The sequence below is a fragment of the Colobus angolensis genome, unplaced genomic scaffold (assembly GCF_000951035.1).
Source record: "Colobus angolensis palliatus isolate OR3802 unplaced genomic scaffold, Cang.pa_1.0 Scaffold161, whole genome shotgun sequence".
Classification (NCBI taxonomy): domain Eukaryota; kingdom Metazoa; phylum Chordata; class Mammalia; order Primates; family Cercopithecidae; genus Colobus; species Colobus angolensis.
Window position 1 is genome coordinate 3494635 of NW_012114722.1, and position 27565 is coordinate 3522199.

The window sequence follows — 27565 nt, forward strand, 5'->3', positions numbered from 1 at the left end:
AAAAAAAAAAAAAAAAAAAAAAAGGTTTAACTGGATTTACAGTTACACATGGCTAGGGAGGCCTCAGAATCATGGTGAGAGGCGAAAGGCACTTCTTATATGGCAGTGGCAAGGAAAAATGAGGAAGAAGCAAAAGCAGAAACCCCTGATAAACCCATCAGATCTCGTGAGACTTATTCACTATCACGAGAATAGCACGGGAAAGACTGGCCCCTATGATTCAATTACCTCCCCTTGGGTCCCTCCTACAACATGTGGTAATTCTGGAAGATACAATTCAAGTTGAGATTTGGGTCAGGACATAGCCAAGCAATATCAAGTTAGTTCTTTGAAAAGATCAAAACAAACAAACAAACAAACAAACAAAAAATGCCACAAACCTTTAGCTAGATTGATGAGTTTAAGAAAAAGAGAAAACTCTAGTAATTAAAATCAGAAATAAAAGTGGACATTACTATTGATTTCATAAAAAGAAAAAATTACAAGAGAAAATTATGAACAATTATTTACCAAAAATTTGAATAACCTAGAAGAAATGGACTAGTTCCTAGAAATTAAAAAAAAACTACTAAAATGGACACAAGAAGAAATAGAAAATCTGAATAGATCTATAACAAGTAAGTAGATTGAATCAGTAATCAGAAACCTCCACATGAAGAAATGCATAGGACCCAATAGCTTCACTGATGAATTCTACCAATATTTAAAGAAGAATGTATACCAATTCTTCTCAACTTTACCCAAAAAATGAAGATGGGAAAACTTCCTATCTCTTTCTATGCAGCCATCATTACCCTGATAAGGAGGTTGGTAGAATATACTACAAAAAAAAAAACAACAACTCTCTAGGCCAATATATCTTATTAATACAAATGTAAAATTCCTCCAAAAAATACTAGCCAACTGAATTCAGCAGCATAAAAAAGGAGTGTACACCATGATCAAGAGCAATTAGGCAAAAAAGAAACAAAAAGACATGTAATTAGGGAAGGAAGAAGTAAAAGTATTTCTGCTCACAGATGACATGGATCTTATATGTAGGAAACACGAAATCATCCGCAGAAAACTGATGGAGCTAATAAATGAATTCAACAAAATTGAAGGTACACAATCAATGTGCAAAAAACAGTTTGCATTTCTATGCACTCACAATGAACAGCCTATAAAAGAAATTAGTAAAACTATTCAACTTACAATAGCATCCGCAATAAAATACTCTCTCACACTCAGAAGAACGGCTATTTTCAAAACAGTGGAATATAACTCGTGTTAGTGAGGATGTGGAAAAACAGGAACACTTGTACGTTACTGGGGGGAATGTAAAATGATGCAGTCCCCATAGAAAACAATTTGGTGGTTCCTCAGAAAATCAACACAGAATTAACATACGACTCCAAAATTACACCCCTAATATGATGGTTATGTGTCAACTTGAGTGGGCAAAGATGTGCTCAGATTAAACATTATTTCTGGGTATGTCTGTGAGGGTGTTTCAGGATGAGATTAGCATTTTAATTGGTAGACTCAGTAATGTTGATTGCCCCCTCCCCAGTATAGGTGAGAATCAGCCAATCATTTGGGGGCCTGAACAGAACAAAATAGCAGAAGGAGGAGGAATTCATCCTTTTGCTTCCTGTCTGCCTGCTTGAGCTGGGACATTGATCTTCTCCTGTCCTTGGACTGGGATTTACACCATGAGTTCTCATGGTTCTCAAGCCCTCCGACTGAGGACTTGGACCAGATTTACACCACTGGCTTTCCTGGGTCTCCGGTTTACAAATGGCAGATCATGAGACTTCTCAGCTTCCATAATGCAGTGAGCCACCTCCTCATAATAAATCTCTTTATGTACACACGCACGCACACACACACACACGCACACACTCTATTGGTTCTGTTTCTTTGGAAAACTCCAATACACTTAGGCATGCACACAAAAAACTAAAACCAGGAACTCAAACAGATACTGTACACAAATGTTCATAGCATCATTATTCAATATCCAGAAGGTAGAAACAACCCATCTGTCTATCAGCAGAAGTATTGATAAAATGTAGTATGTACATACAATGGAATCTTAGTCATAAAGGTATGAAGTTTTGACACGTCATAACATAAACCCTGCAAATATTTCACTTAGTAAAACAAAACAGATATAAAAGAACAAATATTGTATGATTCCACTGATATGAAGTATCGACAATAGGCAACTTTTTAGAGACAAAAAGTAGAATTGAGGTTACCGGAAGCTGGGGGTAGAAGGGTATAAGGAGCTATTGCTTAATAGGTTTAGAGTTTCTGTTTGGGATGATGACAAAGTTCTGGAAATAGTGGTAATGGTTGTACAACAACACAAATGTACTTAATGCTTCTTTATTATACACGTAAAATGGGTAAAATGGTTAGTTTTATGTTACATATTTTTCCACAATGAAAAGATAACTAGGGTAGGGAACACACAATATTATACCTCCACTATAAGTACCCTTTTGTTCTCCTCATTTATCTCTTCCCTCCTCCCACTCAATTCTGCCTTTCCATTAAGCTCTGGGCTTGCAATGGCACCAATCATCTAATCAATGAGACCCGTTCTAAAATATTGCACCCTTTGACTTAAATATAAATATGGATATAACCACATATATGAAGACTGAAATGAAATCAAGGGCATCCATTATTTTGCTCCATTAGTTTTATTTTCTCTTATAGAATAAGAAGGTAAGTAAATATCAAGATATTATTTCCATTTTTTCAAATATTTTTGATGCATGGAAATTACTCAATTGTTTTTAAAAATTGTTTCTACTGATGGGATTTTTTTTGTGAAGTATGTATGTTATTAAGAAAAACAAAGACTCAGTTTGGTAACTTGCATAATTTTCACCACAGTGAAACCAAATTAGAAAGATTAAGATCATTAAAATTATTTAAAATCAATTCTGCATATTTAAAAATCTCCACCTCAATTTTAAGCTATAACTGTGAAAATAAGTATTGTGGAGTGAATCAAGCCTAAAATATAATTTTAGCTGGGAATGTGAAACTTTTGTTATTTTATTTTTCTTCTAGCTATAGGTAACCTGTTATTTTCAGAATGAAGGCACCACAGTGGGAGGTGACATATCTTTTCTTTCTCTATTCAGCTGTATGAAATATTTAACACATTTAGTGGCCTTGGATGTATTCTGACTCTGAATATCATCTTATGAGTTATAAGCTTATATAACTGCCATTGTTTAGTAGGTTGTACTTGCAAATTAGGATAAAACTCACTCTCAAATGTGCAGCAAATGCAGACTACCACGATAGTACATATTGCTCTTATGAGTCACCTACCTGTAGGATCTCATGTTGCAAGTGGTCCTTGTAGTCAATGCCTAAACATATCTGATTTTTTATGTATGTACATAGTAAGCTTTGTAGACAAAGATGTAGTACAAGGTTGGGTAGTAGTATTTTTTCATTCCCATAAATTCCTAAATAAAAGAGGAAGGAAGATAATACATAGAGACAGAGATGTAATGGTATTCATTTACCTCCACTTCACCTACTCATCAAAAGCATACCAACAGAGAAAATGGAAAAAAGGCAGGGGTTCAAGGCACAGCTTGACACTGATACACAGAGTCCTAGGAATCAGCCTGAAGTCTGTTTGTGTGGTGGACTAAGGGTGCTCCCAGGAAAGACATTTTCTAAAGGAAGAGAGGTCAAGCAGCAAGCAGACAGGATTAGTCCAGTGAGAAAACCTGCAATTTGGAAAGAGTTAGGGTGATTCTGAGTGCACTATAGTTGTTTCTCGGATGTGATTCCAGGCCCAGACTATTCATCCCCAACGTGGTCAGATGTCTGAATACTGTGGAAAGGAGAACGGTGTGAAGAGCACTGCTTTGGTACTCCTCTAATCAAGTACATTTAAAAAGGAAAGCAAGGAAAAAAATACATGTTCCCATACTTTGCCAAAGAACACCCCACACCCTTGGCACCTAGAAGACTTCAACACACCACCAGCTGTGCCCCGTGGGAAACTCCTCCCCTCTTCCCACACACAGTTGTCCCCAGGGGAGAGGATCAAAACAAGAACCCACAGTTGCCACATGGAAGCTGGCAAAATTCATTCAGAGAATGTGTAAGCTATTCCCTGAGACCTCTAGAAACATCTAATGTTGAGACTTTTGATAAGAGTCAGGGTCCTGCAACAGCAGCTATGAGCAAGAGCAAGAAAAATACAGGTGAACTGACATAGATCAGGCTAGACAGTTGAACTGTAAAATTCATATTGCCCCAAAACTCTGTACTTAAAAGAAAAATAAAATAGCTTTTGAATTTAATGCTTCGTTGATACAACAATTGCTTCTGTTCTCTAAATAAACTGCAAAGGTGAGTTAATAGTCGAAGACCACCCTCTATGCTCACTATAAGTGAAAGGCTGTTCATAGTAGTAAAGGCTAGAAGTGATAAATTTTTAAGTACAATAGATTCTGACAAACTGTGAGTTGACAGGCAAATATCCTGGAAAGTTTCAAGGCACAAGCCCTTCAATGTCTCCCTCCCCCTGCTGCTGCTTACTACTGTGCATATATGTTTTTTTCAAATATTTCAGGATTTGTGTTTAAAAGATCAATTCTGGGTAAGTATGAAGGTTTCATCCTAGAAAATGTCAATGAACTGAAGTTCACAAAGAAAACAGCAAAAAAGAAAGCAGCAACTATGTCACTGATTGAGCAGAGTTTTCTTCATCTTTTATGCATCACAAATTTACATTCTGATGAATGTCAGTGTTATGTGAAGGAATTTCTATGAATAGACCACATGCTTTTAACTACTTTTTACATTTTGGGAATTATTCTGTAATACTTCTAAAACTTTATTTCCTTTAAATGTTAATTGAACACTTAAAGGTTAGTTAAGTAAAGGTATTGAACCATAATGCCCTTTCCTTCTTGCAAAAACATAACCTTTCTTTTTTGTCTCCTATCTCATTAAGTCACTTTACTAGTAGAAGAACAGCGTTAGGTTCATTTTGATGAAGACCATCAATTCCACATAAATGGATTGGGGCCAATATTTCTTTATAAAAATACATATTTTATATATATTTATTAATAATGTCTTACTTTAACTTATGCTGACAATTGTGTATTTTTAAAAATCCAGATAAGAAACATTTCCCTTTGCTAGGCGCGGTGGCTCACGCCTGTAATCCCAGCACTTTGGGAGGCCGAGGCGGGTGGATCATGAGGTCAGGAGATCGAGAACATCCTGACTAACACGGTAAAACCCAAACTCTACTAAAAATACAAAAAATTAGCCAGGTGCGGTGGCAGGTGCCTGTAGTCCCAGTTACTCGGGAGGCTGAGGCAGGAGAATGGCATGAGCCCTGGAGGTGGAACTTGTAGTGAGCTGAGATAGCGCCACTGCACTCCAGCCTGGGCAACAGAGCGAGACTCCGTCTCAAAAAAAAAAAAAAAAATGAAAAGAAACATTTCCCTAAAAGTCCCTTGGCTAAATCTCTATCATCATAACACATCTTTTCCCCATTTTGCTTGGTCAGAAAACACAATTCCTTATCCATGTTTTTCAGAACTTTCTTATGGTATATGGCTTAAATCACTGTGTATGTGTTTACTGTTCTTAAATCATGTGTTCTTTTACTTTTCTTTGAATTAAATGACAAACAGTTTCATGCTAGTGCTTGGTTCTATACTTATTTTCTGTTTTATTCATCCATTCTGCCAATATACACTGAATGTCTACTACGTGACTACCACCATGTTAACCACTGGAGATTCTGCCCTCATAAAGATGACAGGGCCAAAAGGGCTATGTATGTTCTTGTTTACACAGTGGAACACAATCAACATATGAATTAGTAATCTGTCTTCCATTTGATCAAAAATACATTTTCCATCAGGTGGTGATGGCACAATCTTCTCCTTTTGATATAAAATTCCTAACATTTCCAAAACTCTTGGCATTTGACTCCAAGAATCGACATACATACTGAAGTCTGTTAAAATGCTGATTACCTGATTACTCCTAAAGCATTTGGGGATGGGGCATTTCAAGCCCTCAACACGCAGTCACTATTTTCAAAAACCCATTAGTTAATAAAATAACACACAAGCATTGAAAATTGATGAGAAAATTCCTGACCTTGAAGTAACAAGCGTGTCTTACAAATAATCAGGGATTTAAAGGTTTCCTATCTAATCTTTAATCTAGCCCAGGCAGAGAAACATATCCTAAAGAAATGATTTTAAACTCTAACACTTAACATTCAGATTATACTCAGTTCCCTAGAAGGCGCATTGACTTTCCCATGATCAGTATCACCTCAGTGCTGATAATGCCAAATGAACATCTCCAGCCCTGACCACTCTTAGGCATCCTCAAACTCCATGTTTCTAACTGACATTCCCACCCAGATGTCCCATCATTAACTCAAATTGAACAAATCTAAAAGAGAACCCATCCTCATTCTGACCCATCCCTACACCTTATCAGCTTCTCCTAATGGCTTCATTCTGTCAACAGAACTGGCATCCTTTTCATCTTCTAAGCTTTCAAACTGGCAATTACCTTTCAGTCACACTTCTGACAATTTTTCCTAAAAAAAAAATCTTTCAGGTTCAACCCTTCCTTTCCATTCCACAGTCAAAAATCTGGACTAGGGAAATTACGTAGTAACTAAACATTTCCTAATTTAAATTCAATTAAATTCTTCAAGGGGTTATAGCCCTGTACTAAATAGATCAGTGAATATCACAGATATATTTACTACTATAATAGAAAAAATAGTGATTACTTTATATGTAAAAAAATTTACTTCCACTAATGTCATGATCCTATTTGCAAAATAAATGTATTGCTTTCTACATCATTTATGATTTACAATATAAAGGATAATTATGAAAAGTACTCCTTTGATGCTAATTACCTCTTATTTTGTTTATGTCCCATTTTGTACTCTAAAATAAAAATTATAAACCATATGAAACATAAAAAGTGATATTAAGCATTAAAAAGTAGTACATATAGAATAACTTGATCACTATGAGTACTGAATAGCAGCATCCCAAGTATGTATGCCCATGTCTAAATGTAATGATAGCAACAGGAGGCTGCCAAATGCCTAGGCAGACATGGGTGGGTACTCGGTGAAATGCCAACTCCAGGCCGAAGACAGTTTAAAGCTTGAAAGCCAAGCTGCAAATTAAATCCATGGGCAGGATTGAGAACTTGTCTTTCTGTTTGGCGTGCTTTCCTCCGATTGATCCTCATCCTTCACCTATTTTACATATACCTACACTTTCCTAACTGGTTCTCTTTTTTCTTTCTTTCTTTCTTTCTTTCTTTTTTTTTGAAACAGTCTCACTCTGTTGCCCAGGCTGGAGTGCAGTAGCACAATCACTCCTTACAGCAGTCTCAACCTCCTGGGCTCAAACGATCCTCCCAACTCAGCCTCCCAAGCAGTTGGGACTACAGGCTTATGCCACCATGCCTGGCTGATTTTTAAAAAAACTGTTTATAGAGACAGGGTGTCACTATGTTGCCCACACTGGTCTGGAACTCCTGGGCTCAAGCAATTCTCCTGCCTCCACCTCCCAAAGCACTGGGATTAGAGGTGTGAGCCCCTGTGCCTGGCCTAGAATAGATTTTCAACAGACAAAATAGGTTGACAGATAGATGATACCCTGTTAATGTTATATTCTGCTTTCATTAGATATCATCTTATCATGGCCATGACAAACTGCCACAAACCAATGCTAGGATTCATTATTATAAAACAGTACATGTAGATGCTTCCAAAGCTGAATTCTATCCTCACATTCAAGACCCATATCATTACAGCACCAAGTAAATCACTTCAATTAGTTCAAAATATTTATAATAGAAAACTGCCATACATGATGATCGCCTATCATTAAGTATTTAGTTCTCTGTTTTCATTTCAGTACTAGTTAAAGGTGCCTGTATCGAAAACAAAGTATACAGTTATCCATCAGACTAAAGAAATACAGAGTCAAAATGGAGCATCCATAATACCCTGGACATTTTGACACTTCTGGTATCTATGTCAAGCTAACACATTTTTCTTTAAGCAGAAACAATGCTTGTCATCTGCAGAACTTTAAATACACTAACCTGAAAATGGTGGCAGATTATCAATATCTAATGTTTCTCTCAACTTCCCAATAAGAGAGTCATAGAGATACTTTAGAATAGACATCTGCTTCCAGCAGTGTAGCTGATTAGTTACCCAGAGGGACTGTCAATTTACAGAACACCTAAAATGCTGAATAGACTTCTTTAAAAATATCTTCAGATGAAAAGCTAACTTGGCAAGACATTTTTAAAAAGTTCTCATTACTCACCCTCCAAACTCCCCAATGGGGAAAAAAAAAAATGAAAGCACTAACCCAGACACATAACCAGACACTGAAGGCCAAGACTATCGTAGGAACATCTACCAAACTCTATTGGTCTACAGCTTTTACAGAACCTCAAAAGGTAATACCTCCAGAAAAGGGGTGATTTTGGAGAAAATAACAAAGCCCACCTACAGAAGAAAACAGTAAAGAATTGTGTCCGGTTTTGCCTTGACTCTGGGATTGGAGATAAGGGACTTCTCTGCTGGAAACTTCTAACCACAAGGCGACACCTCTGCTCTCCACCAAGCAAGTTTTGGGTTAGAACTGAAACTACCTAGTTGTAAAAATATATGCTGATAATTTATAGTTAAAGTGATTATTCTTTGGTAGTACTCCTAGGTAGAATAGAAAGATTATCTTTCAGGGAATGTCAATTTAGACTACAGCTCAGTTGACAATTGAACCCAGAATATGGTGAAATAATCTCTTCATAGTGCTGAGAAAAAAAAAAAAAATTGACAAGCTAGATTTATATACCCAGTGAAAATATATTTTCAGAACAAGGTGAAAAAAAATAATTAGAGAAAGAAAAGCAGTGTTTGATATGGCCAGAATCTCACTAAAAGTCTTTCAAAAGGACTCGTTTCAGTTCCAGCTATTAGGGACTCTGAGGTAGGGGGACTGCTTGAGTCCAGGAGATTGAGACAAGCCTGGGCAACACAGCAAGACCCCCATTGCTAAAATAACTTTTAAAAATTTGCTGGTCATGGTAGTAAGCCTGTATTCCCAGCTGTTCAGGAAGCCAAGGTGAGAAGATCTCAGAAGACTGAAGCTGCAGTGACCTAGGATTGGACCACTGCACTCCAGGCTAGGCAACAGAGCGAGACTTTGTCTCTAAAAATAATTATAATAAATTAAAATAAATAAAATAAACAGACTTGTTTCGAAAAGAGAAGTAAATGATCCTAGAAGGAAGTTTTGTCATATAAGAAGAAAGGTATACAAAAAAGTTAAATGTGTGAGTAAATCTAAGTGGGGAACAGGTGGTGGAAAGCAGGGAGTTGTGGGGTTGCTGAGATGGAAGAATCGCTTGAGCCTGGGAGGTCAAGGCTGCAGTGAGCCAAGATTGCCCCACTGCACTCCAGCCTGGGCAACAGAGCAAGATCCTGTCTCACAACAGACACAAAGGAAAAATCTAAATAACATATATTTTAGGGGCACATCCATATATGGCAAAAGAAAGGCATGGGGTTGATGAGCCTAAGATTCAGAATAGTGGTTTCTTCTGGGGAGAAGGGTAAACAATGGCTTCACAGTAATGGTAACGTGCGCACCCATGGTTACATTTTATTAATACTATGCTTTGAACTGTACACATACAGCATAAATATTAGAGCCGTATCTGAAATGGACCTTTTCTTAAACTTAATTCAACCTTCTGTTCTCAGATAGTCTTTGATTACTCTGGAGAGTTTACATTGTTGCCTTAAAATTTTACAATTTGGGATTTAGCCTTCCTTTAGTCTGATCCAATTCAATATGCATTTCTTTTGATGAGTCATTCAGGGACATTTTTCAGCTGGTCACCATCATCTAGATAATGACCGTTCACTTCTGTAATGTATAGACACACTCCTGGGTTTGCTTTGGCTTTTTGTGGACCCTTTCTAAATATCCCATACATTTTCACAAAGAGAATCATCAACTGAGTTTAAAAAGAATGAGATCAGGGGGACTGGGACTGGAGGGGCAGTAAGCCCCAGGGCACCTGGGCATTAGGCCCGGGCATGGCAGGCAGCAGTGGCCCACTCTCCAGCCCACTGCTGCCCCAAAACTCTTTCTCAAAAAAAAAAAAAAAAACAAAAAAAGGATCAGAGACAATCAGAGGATCACAAACAATTCTTATTCTTAGTCATTCATTTGTACTATGAACTGAGGGGAGCTAGTCAAGTAGAAATCGAAGAAATCCTACAACAAATCACAAATCTAGTTTTCTTTGATATATTTTCCCCTTGAAGTAGTATTCAAATTATCTATACATATAACCTATATAAATGTATTTGGTCTGGGACACTGTTTCTAACAGATATAAAGCAAATAACAGTCTTCACTCCAATGCTTAAGAATTGATTATTTTCCCAACTGGCAATATGTGTTCACGTTTATTTATAAATATTCATCAGGCAAACTCTACCACCACTCTACCATCAAATGAAATGCAACGAGACAGATCACATGTAAAGATGATCTAGAACATATGCCAAATTCCATAAAACTACAATGATTAATTAACATATATGACAATATATGGTGACCCAATACATTTATTATCCGATGACTGGCTTTATGTTGGTTGAGCAGAGTTTATCCTGGCTTTATTCAGATGTAGTCCCACTCTAAGCAGTCACTTCTATATGACTGCTTACTGTGCCGCCAACTAGTTACTCATCCTCTGAAAGTCCACCCTCTTGATGACATTTAATCTGTTGGCTCTTCTGAGGAGACTTGGCCCTAAGATCAGATAAGACAAGACCATACTTTCAGGATCTAAGGAGGATGCCTAACATTCCCAAGCTCTCTTTTAGGGAAGCTCAACTCTTCTCTAGACTGGTGACACCTCTAGTGCAAAGGGAAAGCACAACTTCACATGAGAGGCGTACCGTTTAGCATCTGTTGTCTTTGTAATACTTCAAATCTTCCTCATGGATTTAGGGCAGCCAAAAACAAAGCTTCCCTATTTACAATGCTACTCATCACTGACAGAAAGTCTCTTCATCTGGAAGTAGTCACGTTTTTATTTTTAAAATTATATACAACATGGAACCTACATAAACAGAACCAAGTGGCTGTTCTGCTTGGATCTAGTGTACCGAACACACTGACTGCATGCACTTAGGATAATGAAGACCATCGGTATTCTCTTGGGTGAACCAAAGTCCCCAAAATAGGCAGCTGAAACCCAGGAAACTGTATAGATGAGGATAGATTTCATCTCTCACTGCACAAGAAATTTCAAAGTCATCTATGACAGAAATATTTAGAACTGGTAGAAACATGAAGCATTAATCAAAATGTTGTGTAAATATCTATTTGATATTGTATGGAATTTTTATATTTACTTCCATGAAGACCTTTTATTCAATAAAGGACACTGGGTGGTTCTTATAATTCTCAGAAATATTTGAGAGATAAAACAGCCCTAAATATTCAAGAAAGGGAAATCCGTAAACCTGAAAGTAAGTTTAACATAGAGTGCTCACCCATTCAATATAGCCCTGTAGAGGGGACTAGCCTAACTAACAGACTCCAGATATCTAATCGAAAATATCACAAAATCACTTGATATAACAGTTATCATATAAACTCTGTATCATGCATCTGATTCTAAAGCAAGTAAAAAGAATGACCAATACAAAGAATGCTTATGATATAGCTCAGAATGTCTGCATCATATGCAAAGACCCTTTTCAAAAGATTATGAATAACACAGTAGAAATGAGCAGATGAAGAATGGAGAGAATGTTCAGTCTGGTTCACAGAGGAGGGAGTATTTCCAGGAGAAAGTAGGTTTTTTGTTTTTGTTTTTGTTTTTGAGATGGAGTCTTGCTCTGTCGCCCAGGCTGGAGTGCAGTGGCACGATCTCGGCTCACTGCAAGCTCCACCTTCTGGGTTCACCCCATTCTCCTGCCTCAGCCTCTCGAGTAGCTGGGACTATAGGTGCCCACCACCACGCCCGGCTAATTTTTTTGTATTTTTAGTAGAGACGGGGTTTCACTGTGTTAGCCAGGATGGTCTCGATCTCCTAACCTCATGATCCGCCCACCTCGGCCTCCCAAAGTGCTGGGATTACAGGTGTGAGCCACCGCACCTGGTCAGAAAGTAGGTTTTAAGTCATATTTTAAAAGATTAAAAAGAAACCTAAAGGATGGAAGGACAGGTGCAAAGGCATGGAGAAGAGCAAATGCAAGTCATGCGCAGATTATTCAAAATCAAGACTTTGAGAGACTCTCCAATTTCTAGAGATTAACTAGAGATCCATTACAACATTTAAAAACAGAAGAAAACGGGTGGCAATCATTGTGATCACTTCTTAAGAAAGAAAATGAATTGATGGAGGAAAAAGAATGGCTAGTCGAGTCAAGTAATGTGATGTGCTAGACTGCAGGAAGTCTACAGACAAAGACCAACTAGAAAAAAATAATAGTCTAGTCCTATGGGCATGGGAGGTGAGAGTGAAAAATCTTCAATCAGTAAGAATGCATGATGAGCTGGGATCAAAGAAGAGAGAGGGGATGAAAAAAATTCCAGGAGATAAGAATTATAGGCCTTTATTGGGGAAAGGATGAAGACTATGAGTTATTTTTGGGATGCTCTTTCAAGTACTAGTTGAATGTTTAAGTGTTAATTCTCTTTAGATAAATGGCCAGAAAGAGTGACAGGTTACAGCTAAATAAATGTCTAAGATACTCATCTCTACGTGTGTTCAGTTTGTTTCGTATTTTATAGTTTGCAAGGGTTTTTAACATATACTCACATTTAATTTGTATAATAACCAACTTTTTAAGTATACATTTCCCCCCTTCTAAAGGCAAAAAATATACAGCTAAAAGAAGAAAAGTGACTTGCCCAAGGTCATATAGAGAATACATGACTGAAAGCCAAAAGAATTTTTTTTCCACTACACTGAGTGGCATTTTAAGTATCAACCACCGAAGAGCAGAAACTCCAAAGAGACGATGTGGCAATTAGTCATAGCACTCAAGGAAGAAAAGCAGGCATCTTCTTAGCTTTTCCTGAGAAGCAACTAATTTTTCAACACTATTCAGCTATATACACTGAAGAAAAATTATAAAATGAAGGCCAAAATATGTACTCTTATTTTTCTCACAAAGCTGAAAGACTTCATTAAATGGTTCTGTCACTCGGAATCCTTCACATGGGATAAAATAAATGATCGTCTTATTAGTAATTGAACTACCCTTTCATTTTACTAAAATGCTGCTTATTAATGCAGAAATGGAGTCCAATGCCCCTTATACTGCATTAAGTAAAATTAAGTCTTTATTTTTTGACACCTAATTATATATTTCACAACACAAACAATAATGAATGTCAATGAAGACATTTATAATGTCATCTAATACTGGAAGATGATGTTTTAAGGGATAATTTAATTTCTACTCTGACTTCCAATGACAGAGATTGCACAAAGTGTTTTTAATTAGTAAACTTTCTGTTACTACTTTTTATTGCTGTCCAGCAGTAAACCCCCCAACCCACTCGCCCACCTGCATACCACAGCAAGGAAAAACAGGTCAAACAATGGGCTTAAAAAAATCAATAAATTCAGCATCTTATGAACCAAGTTGTGATCCCAGATTGACTATATGATGTAAATCTCTCTGAGCCTTGGTTTCTCCTCCCGTGAAATAAGGGAAATGAGTAATTTATAAAGCTTACCTCAGTTTTAATTTTGGTGGCCTCTGATTCTACGACAGAGATACAAAGGCAAATAATTTTTAATTGACAAAAAAGATATATATTTATGCTGTACAAAATGATGCTTTGATATATGTATACACTGTGGAATGATTAAATAAAGCTAATTAACATATCCATTATTTCACATACTTATATTTTGTGGTGAGAATATTTAAAATAGACCTTAGCAATTTTCAAAGCTGCAACACACTGTTATTATCTATAATCACCATGTTCTAAAATAAGTTTCCTGAACTATTCCTCCTATCTGAAATTTCATATCCTTTGATCAATATCTCCCAATCCCCACTCCCACCTGCAGTCCCTGGTAACCACCACTCTCCTCTGTGCTTCTATGAGTTTGACTTTTTTAGGTTCTATATACTGTATAAATGAGATCACACAGTATATGTCTTTCCATGTCTGTCTTATGTCACTTAGCACAATGTCCTGCAGGTTCAAAGATTTCCTCCTTTTTAAAGGGTAAATAGTGTTCCAACATGTACATACTATGAATTGGAGCACAATGTGTATAAGGCTGAAGGGAATGGTCACACCTTAGCAAATACTTCATAGATGAAAGGTTCCACAATTTGAAGAGAAGAAAAAAGAGATATTTTAAGCATTCCATCAGGTAGAATTCTCCCTATCACATTGGCCTTCATCCATATGCTTTCTAGACATTCCTAGGAGGGAATCCTGCTTATGGTCTTTCCTGTAAAGTGATACCTCTATAGGTTACTCTTATCTAACAACTCTCCCCCTTTGCCTGCTGTCATATACTAAACCCATTCTCCTACTTCTGATCAACTGAAAACACTTTTGAAGCCACATTTTAGAACTGCCATCTAGCTTTGCTATTCCCTAAGTATTTATTATATTTTTCAACGCTTTATTAGAACAAATATTCAAAGTTGATATTAAATCCTAACTAGTTATTCTGAATGGGTCACACCATTCCTGATTAATTATTTAATATGACACATTCTTGGCTGGGAGTGGTGGCTCAGGCCCGTAATCCCAGTACTTTGGGAGGCCGAGGCAGGCGGATCACCTGAGGTCAGGAGTTCGAGATCAGCCTGGCTAACATGGCGAAACCTCATCTCTACTAAAAGTACAAAAATTAGCCGGGTGTTGGTCTGTAGTCCCAGCTACTCAGGAGGCTGAGATAGGAGAATGGCTTGAGCCCAGAAGGCAGAGGTTGCAGTGAGCTGAGATTGCGCTGCTGTACTCCAGACTGGGCAACTGAATGAGGCACCGTCTCAAAAGAAAAAAAAAAAAAAATTATTCTACTGCCAAACCTTCAGAAAAGGTCATGTTTTTACTTTTAGGTACTTCGATTTCTACATTCTTCTACTGCCAAAACTTCAGAAAAGGTCATGTTTTTACTTTTAGGTACTTCGGTTTCTACAAAATATTTTCTAGTAATACTCGAACTAAAAAAATACAATTTCATTCATTTTAGGTATTGATAATTTTATATAGCTATGATTTCAAATACTCTCATATATTCTAAATGATTCTAAATATAGAGTATATGATACTAATATCACCCAGTATACTAAAATAAAACAAAATCTAAACAAAAAATATGCAAACACAAAAACACCAGATTCCTAAAACATTTTCAGATCACTTGCCTTAAAGACCTCAAATTATGATAGCCTCATCTCAGTTTTTAATAATAATACAAACATTGAAAGCTAAATTTTACAACACCAAAGACATGAATAACTTACAGTAATATAAATCCAACAACACATTAAAGCTGTCGGAAACAATTGATGGATAAACTTTTGTTTCATTTATTTAAGCAGAATATTTTTAAAAATCTATAGAATATGTATAAATATTAAAAGGTTTTGATGGCATTCTAGAGTCCTCATTCTCACCTACTGCAGTCCCCCCAAAGCAGCTCTTGCTTTAACATTCCTTTGATTTCTTTATCTAGAGGCCCCTTACTAGTTTATTGTCATTCAATTATATTTTTCTACTCTAAAGACTACATTTCTCTTGTCAGCATGCAAATCAACTAAAATACAACATAAAGCATGAAAAATAAAGATCAAAGGGGTTAAAGTGAGGTTTCTGAATAGTCCCCTCAAAAATAGTACACTACTCCTGGATACTTCCTTTGTCCCTATTTGATATCTCTATTTCTGGGATTCAGACAGTACAGAGAAAGGAAGAAGCCCCAGGAGAATTATCACCCTGCTGATAATTCTTTCCATTAACATCGAAAACTGAGGGCTGACTATTCAATTGTAAGTTTTGAAGGAAAATATTTCAAAATACCAATTGTAACTGCACTGCTCCTACTCACTGGAAAAGACATTTTTTGTGTGCCTATCATGTAACCAGCAATGTGCTGGGAACTGCTTCGTGTGTTATTTAATTTGATCCTTTCAACAAACTTACTAGCTATTTAAAAGATAAAAGAAAATGGACTCAGAGAGGTTAGGTAACTTTCTCCCATTCATATTGCTGGTGAGTGGCAGAGCTGGGATTCAGATCCAGCTCTCTTCACTTCAGAGTAGAAGTTGTTACCATGATATTATTTGATTTATCTAAATGACATATTTAAAAAACAAAACAAAAATAAATAAGTTTTTAAAAATGGTGTAAAGTGAATTGCTCAGCACTATTAAACTATAAATGTAAATACTATGTGGTAAAAGGGGAAAAAAAGCCAGTTCACACTGATATGATTGCCTGTATCCACAGCTAGAAAATAATTATGACCTGTACTTTAAGCAACGCTTGACTAGGGGTATCTGCAATGTAACGGGAATGCACTCTGCCTTAAGATGAGTACTTCCCATTCCTGGGATATAGAATTTTTAAATGTACAGGATCGTTTTGTTTGGACCTATATTAATTAAATGTCCAAAACCTGTCATGAAGTTCATAATAAACATAGAAAATAACAGCAAATGACGAGGAGCGTATTACATTCTGAAACTACTACATATACTTCAGAAATAAAAGTAATTCTTAAGACAATGGTTCTCAGCCAGGGAAAATTTGGCACGCCAGAGGAGATTTTTCAAAGTCTAGAGGCATTTTGGGTTGTCACAACTGGAGGTGGAGCTGCCACTGGCATCCAGTGGATAGAGCCACAGATACTGCTAAACATCCTATAATGTACAGGACAGCAGTCAAAAATAAAAAAAGAGGGAGAGAGAAAATGGGCCCGAAACACCAATAGTGCCAAAGTTGAGGAAACCTGATTTAAGCATATGCTTTCAGCACTTGCTAAATACTTTTAAATTTATTCATTGTGTAATATTTAAGACACGAAGATGGATACAAAGACAAAGAATCTACGTGTCTACCACTGAGTTTAAGAAACTAAAAGAGTTAAATTTCCCTTGTGTATTCCTTCCTGCCTCCCTAAAATATTTTAAAGAGATTAGTTAAAATACCCTTGTGTTATACCTGTTATTATACTATGTTAAAGTGTGCCATAGCATGTTAAATTTTATATTATATTATGTTAGATTATACTATAACTATCCCAAGTCTTTAAAAGATTTAATAACTAGGTACATTTCTATTTTACATAGGAGGATATCTAGAATTATAATAGAACCTTGCAAAAAGAATGTAAAGATTTATTCCTTATGTATGGAAGGAAAGGTTTTGATTATCTCTTTAGTACATAAGAGAAAGTAGTTTTATAGATACGATCAATTACAAATGTGTATAATTTGTTAAATATATGACTAGCCAATAAGCTTTGGATTTAAAACAAATTTGTATGCTACAAAAAAATGAATAGGGAGCTAGCTGGGGGAGGAAATCATGATTATTCTCTATCACTCTGATAATTCCATCAAGGACATTACAGCCTTGACTCCCTGTCCCCTGAATCTCTTAGGCTAAGTGTCTAATGCTTTTTGTCTAGAAGTAGCCTCACAGCTAGTACTTAGAGTAGGGGTTATGGTATAACCTTGCTTTTCATATCCCAGTTCAGATTTTGGAAGTTTATATAAGGAAAAAGAGGCCACTTACCAAGTTTTACACTTGTTTTTGTTTGTTTGTTTTTGAGATGGAGTCTCGCTCTGTCGTCCAGGCTGGAATGAAGTGGCATGATTTCGGCTCACTGCAATCTCCACCCCCCGGGTTCAAGCGATTCTCCTGCCTCAGCCTCCTGAGTAGCTGGGACTATAGGCGCTCACTCCTATACCTGACTAAGTTTTGTATTTTTTTTTTTAGTAGAGTCAGGGTTTCATTATGTTGGTCAGGCTGCTTTCAAACTCCTGACCTCAAGTGATATTCCCTCCTTGGCCTCCCAAAGTGCTGGAATTACAAGCACGAGCCACTGCGCCCAGCCCCAAGTTTTACACTTATGAGGAAATTCCTGTTCTACCCTGACCATCATCTCATTTCAATAGACCCAATGGATCTATAGTATGAAAGAACCAAAATTTTAATGAAGTTCTACCATAAAGAAGGCAGCATAAAATATGATTTCTGAGGTCGCACTTTACAGAACCGTTAGTAAGACTTACGTTTTGCTCAAAATGTAAATAGGCTCAATTTTTTTTTTTTTTTTTTTGGAGATGGAGTTTCACTCTTGTTGCCCAGGCTGGAGTGTAATGGCACGATCTCGGCTCACTGCAACCTCTGCCTACTGGGTTCGAGCGATTCTTCTGCCTCAGCCTCCTGAGTGGCTGGGATTACAGGCGTGCACCACCATGCCTAGGTAATTTTTGTATTATTAGTAGAGACAGGGTTTCACCATGTTGGCCGGGCTGGTCTCAAACTCCTTGACCTCATATGATCCACCTGACTCGGCCTCCCAAAGAGCTGGAATTACAGGCATGAGCCACCACGCATGGCCATAGGCCCACTCTTTTATATTTTAAAAACATTTTGCACAACCCAATTAGTACAAGAAAAAATTAATTGTTTAAAGCTACCTTTTCTTTCTCTGTGAACAACAACACAACTGGTGATAGTGACAAATGAAATACTGGCATTAATCAATAATAGACATAGAGAGAATAAAAATAAGTAGCCAAACCATTTGCTTGGAATATGTGTAATTATAACAATAGACTGAAAGTAGCAAACAAGGGTCAAAGGAAACTTCAGTAAAAGAAAAAAACAACAAACAATTTTTTTAAAAAATCACCTATTTAAAAGCAAAAGACGCGAAAGAAGAGCAGCTCATAGATAAAAGAATTTTCAGACCGCAAAAGCATGCCATAATTATTCCACCATGATGAGAAGTAAGAAAGAAATGTTTTATGATTGTTACTGTCATTGCTACTGCTTCATTTTCCCTACAGACTTGTGAAAATGAACATGGTGAATACAAGTTGTTATTTAAGAGAAAAATGTTTTCAAATTCTACAATACTAATGCCATTATAGCCTTAATTGATATACTTGTAGTCTTCTAAAGTCATCAGCCCTCATAAAGTGAATGCACACATGCAGACTCACAAGCCTGCATAAAATACAGATGGTCGATAGCCACGTAAATAGATCAATGATTACAAAGATGGATTGAGGAGACAAAAACGAGCTCTACTATTACACATGCATGAACTTCCTGACTGTAAGAATAATTATACTCTAGAACTGGTTAATTGAGGGAAGTTGAAGAATCTTTTTTCCTTGCAGAATCAATAGATACCCATCTATCTTTGATGACTTAGGTGTAGCATTGCCTGGAATCAGGCGAATGGATTAGATGATCTTCATGTCATTCTGATTATTCTATCGATATCCAATAATAAGTTATATAGATCATATAATCTGTTTTGAGATAAAAATCACACTTGGGAAAATATAATCATGTGGCAATCTATAAACACCACACACTGAGTACAGTGCTGGTTACTCAAATGGGCGTCAGAAAAGTAAAACAGCCAATACATGTAGAAACTATTGGTGGAGCAAGGGAGGGGCATTGTGGGAGGTAGAAGCAAGCTGGCATATTCCCATGTATGCATTGTAGAGAAACATCTATGGAGGTATTTCTGTAGTTTCCAGGTATGGAGGCATCCAGGAGCTTTATTTCACCTTGGGTATTACTAAGTAAAATTAAGGTCTTTCATCAAAGAAAGAATTTACTTAGGAAGGAAGAAAAGAAGGGAGGGAGGAAGGGAGGGAGGAAACGAGGAAGGGAAGGAGGAAACGAGGAAGGGAGGGAGGGAGGGAAGAAGGGAATGAGGGAAGAAGGGAATGAAAGAATGTAAGAGAAAGTAGCAGGAAGAGAGGAAGGAAGGAGGGAGGGAGAGAAGGAAGAAAGGAAGGAAGGGAATGTCAAAAAAAAACAAACAAACAAACAAACAATGCAAGTGGAAGAAGAACAATAGATAGGACATCAGACAGTTGTATGCCCAGTAGGAATGCAGATGTCCCTTATAAGGGAGACAGAGACCAAAATACCATGAATAAACAGAACATTTGCTTAAGGAATACAGGTGTCTGGTATGTAGTGCAGACTGTTTCAAGAAAAAACTATAGAAAAATAACTATTTAAACTAAATAAGTCATTATAATCTGACATAATGAAGGAAATATCTCTTTTCCCAATCTCCTTCTCTTATTCACCACTCTTTAAAAGCCTCTTGTGTTGGCTTTGATGATACACTATGGCATCCTGGCCTTCTCCCTGATATGCTGACTCCTTTTGCTCTGATTTATCTAATACCTCCCATCCCCTTGACTTGTACGGTCCCCAGATATGCAGTCCTTAACTTTCCATTTGTTACATTTTTCATGAGGAAACTTAAGAACTTCATTGGTCCTGATACTCCAACAGTCACTTCTTTGCAAATGACTCCAAAAATTCTTATTTTCAGTCTTGGCCTCTATTCTGACCTCCAGTACATTTTCCAATGTAATGTTATTTGTAAAATTTTTCTCTTTTGCCCTGAAAGTATTTTCTCCCCTACCTGATTTGCCTCTCGGTGTCAGGGCTACAACCATTATCTCTACCACCAGGATTTTTCAATTAATCTTTTTTTAAAAATTTCTTATTTACCCAAATTCCCTTTTCTCCTGCTTCTGAAATAGTCAGGGCTTTATTACACCTTATGCTGGAAACTGCAGTGATGTCCCTTATGCTTGAAACTGCAATGATCTCCCTATGTCAAGTCTCTTTACATCAAGCCATCTGACATACTGCAGCTAAGAGTACCTTTCCTAAGCACACAATTTGACCATGACCAAACTCAATAGCTCAGCATTCATGTTGTCTACCAGGGATCAAAACTTCTGGTGTATATAGGGGTTAGGAATGAGTCAGAGTAAGCAAAATGCAATAGGGAGTGGTGGGACCTGTGGCAAACTGGAGAGTGTGTGACATTAAAATTTCACTAATTAGGCACTAGAAAGGCCAAATAAAACATAAGTGAGAGAGAGAAAGTGAGAGGTAGAGAGCTTGAGCACCTGTGAGTCACCAACTTGCTATCTGTGTGCCTCTACAGTATGACCACCACCAAGCTACTAATATTTTATATGCTCTTTCTCACTGCTACCCTACATGACCTCTTATCTATACCAGAAAAATAGACATTATCCTTTATATACCTCAAGCCTTTGGCCACCATTCTCTTATCCTAGCCCTCTCTAACTGAATCCTACTGGTGTTTCAAAGTCTAGAACACTTCTTCCAGGAAGACCACCTTACCCACAGCCCACCCTAACCTACAGTTCATCTTCTGTGAACCTCTGTATCAGAATAAAATAAAATAAATAGGATTACAGAAAACACCAATTACATTTAAATAGTTATGAACATATTTACCAAAATACTGATATAATGATAGAAGTGCTTGATTAAAGCATTAAAAATAATCTGTAGTCACAGCTCTAATAAGTACTGTAATTTTGAAGTATTAATGACTGTAACAGTATTTCAAGATACCTGCCACAACTGTAATGTGACATGAAAATATTTATTATTTCTATTAGTGAAAAAGTTAGAATTACTGTTAATACTACTTTGGTCTGTTGCCTACACTCTTAAATAATATGCTAAATATTAATTAGAAGCTAATGAAAATAAAGATGTAATATTCTTCACATACAAGTTTAGGACCCCCTGAATTCTCTCCATGGGTCCCCAAAGAGGGCTTTGAACTCCAGGTTACCAACCCATGCTTTATCATATCTTGACAAATTATTCTGCAGTAATAACATACTATCTTGTATGCTGATCATCTTTTTTTCACATATTCCTTAAGAATATGAGTATAAACTCCCTACCTAGAATCATTTGCATGCACTAATGACCTCAAACAGAACATAATTTTATTTTTCCCTTCACACATGCATCACTTTTTCAAACCGCTCATTTCATTACTCTGTCAATGCTCTATATACATATTTCTGTTTTACCACTGATATCCTAAAAAGCACTGACTGATTGGTCTTAGATTTTTCTCTCAGTAGATCAAATTAAATTATACTTGGCCGGGCACAGTGGCTCAAGCCTGTAATCCCAGTACTTTGGGAGGCCGAGACGGGCGGATCACGAGGTCAGCTGGCTCACACGGTGAAACCCCGTCTCTACTAAAAAATACAAAAAGCTAGCCGGGCGAGGTGGCAGGTGCCTGTAGTCCCAGCTACTCGGGAGGCTGAGGCAGGAGAATGGCGTAAACCCAGGAGGTGGAGCTTGCAGTGAGCTGAGATCGCGCCACTGCACTCCAGCCTGGGTGACAGAGCGAGACTCTGTCTCAAAAAAAAAAAAAAAAAAAAATTAAATTATACTGAAACAGATTTTGTAGGCTAGAATAATGGTTCTAAAAGTCACAAAAATTTAGTACACATTATTTGACAGTAACTCATAATTACATACATTAAAAACTCCTCGACAATCTCAGGATATGGTGTACTTTTAAATGTTTCTACGTGCTACTGCAAGTATTTTAGGTCATTTCAATTTTTCCCACATAGAGAACTCATTTTCTAGCTTAAATTTAGATATTTTGAAACAAAATGAAAATTGATGTTTATTAATAATCTTCAACTTGGTGCTGGATCTTGCTGATTAAATAAAAGTTTTTCTGATTTTTTTTTGTCGTTAGACAATTATCCTGCCAAATAACTAAATTCTATTAGTTGTCTGACCAGCAAGAGCCTATTGACCCATACTGGAAGAGAAAATACTACTGCTGTTAATTCAGTTTCTGGGAAGTGACGTATCATTAATTGCTGTTTGTTTTTGTTGCTATGAGGAGACAACCATGCTACATGAGCAAAAAACTATAATTATGCATGGATGGAGTTTAGTACTGTAATCAAATAGAACTTACAACAAAGTTAATCTGATGATACACATTTAATGCCATGCATTATCGATGTGCTACATGGTAATTAGATATAAATGGTAAACAGCTCATATGAACGGCAAATTGATGTTACTTTTCCATCACTGAAACAAATGTTCTGGAATTGGGGGGAGAAAAAGGTGCTAGTGATTATAGTCTTTTCTCCTGACAGAGGGAAGCCATCTCTTTTGGGGACTAGAAAATCATGTAATTATTTCTACCCAGGAGCATGCATCCTCTTTACCAGAAGACACTCAGCCATTTTATTTGTCTAGATAAAAGCAATACTAACCTTAATAACTCGGCTAAGTTACTCACCACTTAGGCCCTATACCCGTACCCAAGTAGCACAATTCCAATTATGTATATTATACTACATGTTAAACTGTTTTCTTCCCACAAGCAAAACTAAGAAAATGGGTTTTGATCAAAAAGGGTAAGGATTGAGAAGAAACTTTAAAGTATCTGGCACTGAGAAGGAAAGCAAGTTGGCTTTTAAAAAGTCCTCAGCAAATAGAAGCCATGAAATTGGTGGGTAAAGCAGGATATGGGTAAAATGTACAGATTCGTGAAAAAGATAAAGAGATAAAGGCTTAGAAAAAGGAATGGAGGTCTAAAAGCAAGGAAGAGATGACATAGGTCATCTTATTAAACCTTAGTCCTATTTTAAAAAATCATGCCTAGATTTAAGACATATATATGAGGTAAACTTTAATGTAAGCCTACAATCTAAAATAGAGGAGATTTCCACAGAGACATCACTTGCTCAAATTATGCATGCAGGTTCTCTGAGATTTACAGTTTGCAGGGAATATGGCAAAATTGTTAATGTTATAGAATAAGCTATTTAACTATTTGATGTTTTTGTTTTGTTTTGTTTTGTTTGAGACAGAATCTTGCTCTGTCACCAGGCAGGAGTGCAGTGGCATGATCTTGGCCCAGTGCATTCTCCACCTCCCAAGTTCAAGTGATTCTCCTGCCTCAGCCTCTTGAGTAGCTGGGATTATAGGCGCGTACCACCACACTCAGCTAATTTCTCTGTATTTTGAGTAGAGACAGGGCTTCACCATGTTGGCCAGGATGGCCTCGATCTCCTGACCTCGTGATCTGCCTGCCTCAGCCTCCCACAGTGCTGGGATTACAGGCGTGAGTCACCACGTCCGGCTCTATGTGATGTATTCTAAAACTCAAAACCAACTGCATGGCTCAAAAACAAAAAACAACAAAATAAAGAAAAACAGAAAAAACTACAATGACTATCTGCTTCCACAAAAATCTTTACAGTTATTCCTTTCAAAAATTAAACCAGACAGGGCCAGACATACTAAGAATTCAAATAATGTGTTAGATCCGTATAGTCCTTTATTACACAAAGCACTTTATTTGGTTAAATCCTCACAATGACCCTGTAATTTCAAATGAGAAAATAGAGGTTTAGAAAGATTAAACAGTTTGTTCATGGAAGGCAGAATAATGTAACGGCTTTAGAGTCAAGATAGACATTGTTTTGAATCCCAGCTCTGGTACTTTGCCACTTACACCACTTACAAGCTTTGTGAAATTGGGCAATCTCTCTAAACCTCAGTTTCCTTATTTGTAAAATGAGAATAATAGTGCTTATCTCATAGGATTATTGCAGGATTCAATGAAATAAAAAGTACAGACAGTGCTGGACATAATCAGCAATACATGTTATGTACCCAAACAGAGTCGGGTAAAAGTTACTCAGCCTAACAATGGGTATGTTCAATACCCACCAATTTTCAGAAAGCTGTTTAACCTCTTGACCCCGCAGCTTTTTCATCCATAAAATGGTAAGAACAATATATCCTTAATGGAGCCATTTTGGTGATGAAGTACATGTAATTGTATGTACAGTGAATAATGGACAATGATATGTCTATATATGCATATGCTTATCCTGAAAAGGATATATAGCTTATAAGTGGCAGAAACAGAATTAGAACCTAGATTTTCTATACTGAGTCCTCTTACTAGCAACACAGCTAGATATTCCTGATTTTATTAAACTACTCAATGTCTTTTTAAAAATCTAAATATAGAAGAGAATTTTCTTACAACTCCATTGAGAAGAGAATAGTCCAAAAAAGTCTGTGAAAACGAATTTCAAAAGGAAAATATCCAAGTTACCTGAATTAAAGCCTCACTCAGCAGGTCTTCATTAACCTCCAGAATAATGTTTCTTATCTCTTCATATGGCATGCGATATGATCCCAGAAAGATGGCTAAAATAAAATTTGATTTTATTAAAAGTAGAACAGCATCAACATGTTAAAGTCCTAATAAATGCCTGATTCTCATTTCATAGACTCAAAATACGAAACTTGTCACTAATACTAATTTACAGAATTGATGGACTACTCACTCTATCCATTTAGACAAAATGGCCTATTTTCTCGGGCTCTAATGTTTATAGTTAGTGCATATTTACACACAAAATAAAATTCCTACTAATGACTATATGCTTATGCCTTTTACATTAGGACGATACACAAAATGACCCATGAAAACTGAAGAGATTTTATTTCAAGTTGACCTTTATATTTAATGAAGAATTTAGTGTGGAGATTGTCAGATGCATCCAACACAGTATTTCTCAGGAAAGACAATAAAATAACCAAATAAAAAATTATATCCATCTACTCTGCAATTCTCCCACATAAGAAAAAAATTAAAGTGCCTGAATCATCAGTGTGCTTTGCAATCCTGCTTATATTCCTGTGGTATACTATTACTTACTTTATATATTGACTCACAATTTCCCCTGCCAACTCTTTCTTAAGTGGAAATCTATCATATCATATTAGAATAATTCAGCAAATTAAACCTAGAATAGCTAAGGATTATTCAGAAGGTACTTGCAACAACATGTTCCATTAAACATATTTTTTAAAGAACACAGATGTGTTCTTATCACCAGAACTTGAACATTTATTATTATTATTATTTTCTCTTTTTTTGAGACAGAGTTTCTTTTTTGTTGCCCAGCCTGTAGTGCAATGGTGCGATCTCCGCTCACTGCAAACTTTGCCTCCCAGGTTCAAGTGATTCTCGTGCCTCAGCCTCCCAAGTAGCTGGGATTACAGGCATGCGCCACCACGCCGGGCTAATTTTGCATTTTTAGTAGAGGCAGGGTTTCAACATGTTGTCCAGGCTGGTCTCAAATTCCTGACCTCGGGTGATCCACCTGCCTTGGCCTCCCAAAGTGCTGGGATTGTAGGCATGAGCCACTGTGCCTGGCACCCAGAACTTGAACATTTCTAAGAATTTTTTTTTTTCATGAAAAGGTCTATATGCCTTCAGCCACATGAAAAGACAACAAAATCCTCACTCCATAGGCAAATGATTACCTTATACATAAGACCAAATGAGATCTCCACAATCTAAAAGAATAATGTTGACAGAAATCAACCAGCAATTGAGATCATACTGTGTTTTAAAGAAAAGTACTGAACATCAACTTTGAAAATGTACTATCAAATAAGCAATGTACACATTCACAACAGCTACTGGTAAACTGCTTTTCTGATAGCAACATTTCTACTGACATGAGAATGATGTGTTGTTTATTGTAATGATTCCCTATACCACATTCCTTAACAAAATAAACTCCCATGGTATTACTTTGTGCAATTAGAAATGCTCAATGTGTGGAAATTTCTGATGCATAGTGTTTTAGTATCAGCAAAATCTAAACACAGTCTACTGTAGTGACAGAGCAAAAATTCTGAATTCAAGACAGAGGGAAGAGTATGTTAAAACTTAAAGGCTTACATAAATGAAGATGGGTTTAACTGTCCATCTGCTTTAGCAAAAGTATACTTAATGGCTGACCGGTTTGTTAAAGGCTTAAAGGTTCACAAACCAGTTTTTAAATGCAGTTAAGGTTAACAATTTAAGTAGCTGACATCACAATTACTTCAGACATAAAGGAATAGCAGTAGAAGGATTTGCCCAATGTAACTAGTGAATACTCTAAAACTATCAATCCCAGGTCTAGACAGAAGGAAAAAAAAAATCACTTTTTATCAGTTCTGCCTTATGTTTCACTATGTCCTCTAACAGTGTATTATTATCATTACTTTTCAAATCTTTACTATTCACAACTTTCATAGGGTCTGACGGAGGTTGAATTAGAATTTTCTCCATACCGGCTAAGTGACAAAAAGGCAACCAAATCATGTTTACACAGAATTTTGTTTCCAGAAGATGCTAAATATGTCTGTTTAAAAAGGTTACAACTTGGCCGGGCGCGGTGGCTCAAGCCTGTAATCCCAGCACTTTGGAAGGCCGAGACAGGCGGATCACGAGGTCAGGAGCTCGAGACCATCCTGGCTAACATGGTGAAACCCCGTCTCTACTAAAAAATACAAAAATCTAGCCGGGCGAGGTGGCGGGC

The 27565-nt window shown here is 36.8% G+C and overlaps 1 protein-coding gene across 4 annotated transcripts in view; it reads right to left on the reverse strand.

Annotated features, from left to right (window-relative positions):
* DIAPH2 (diaphanous-related formin 2) overlaps window positions 1–27565 on the reverse strand; it is a 940316-nt gene that overhangs the window by 526980 nt on the left and 385771 nt on the right. For all 4 annotated transcript variants that reach the window (XM_011937272.1, XM_011937270.1, XM_011937273.1 and 1 more), the window contains one exon: window positions 25297–25391. In XM_011937272.1, coding sequence (XP_011792662.1) covers window positions 25297–25391 — 95 coding nt within the window. The remainder of the gene's footprint in view (window positions 1–25296; window positions 25392–27565) is intronic.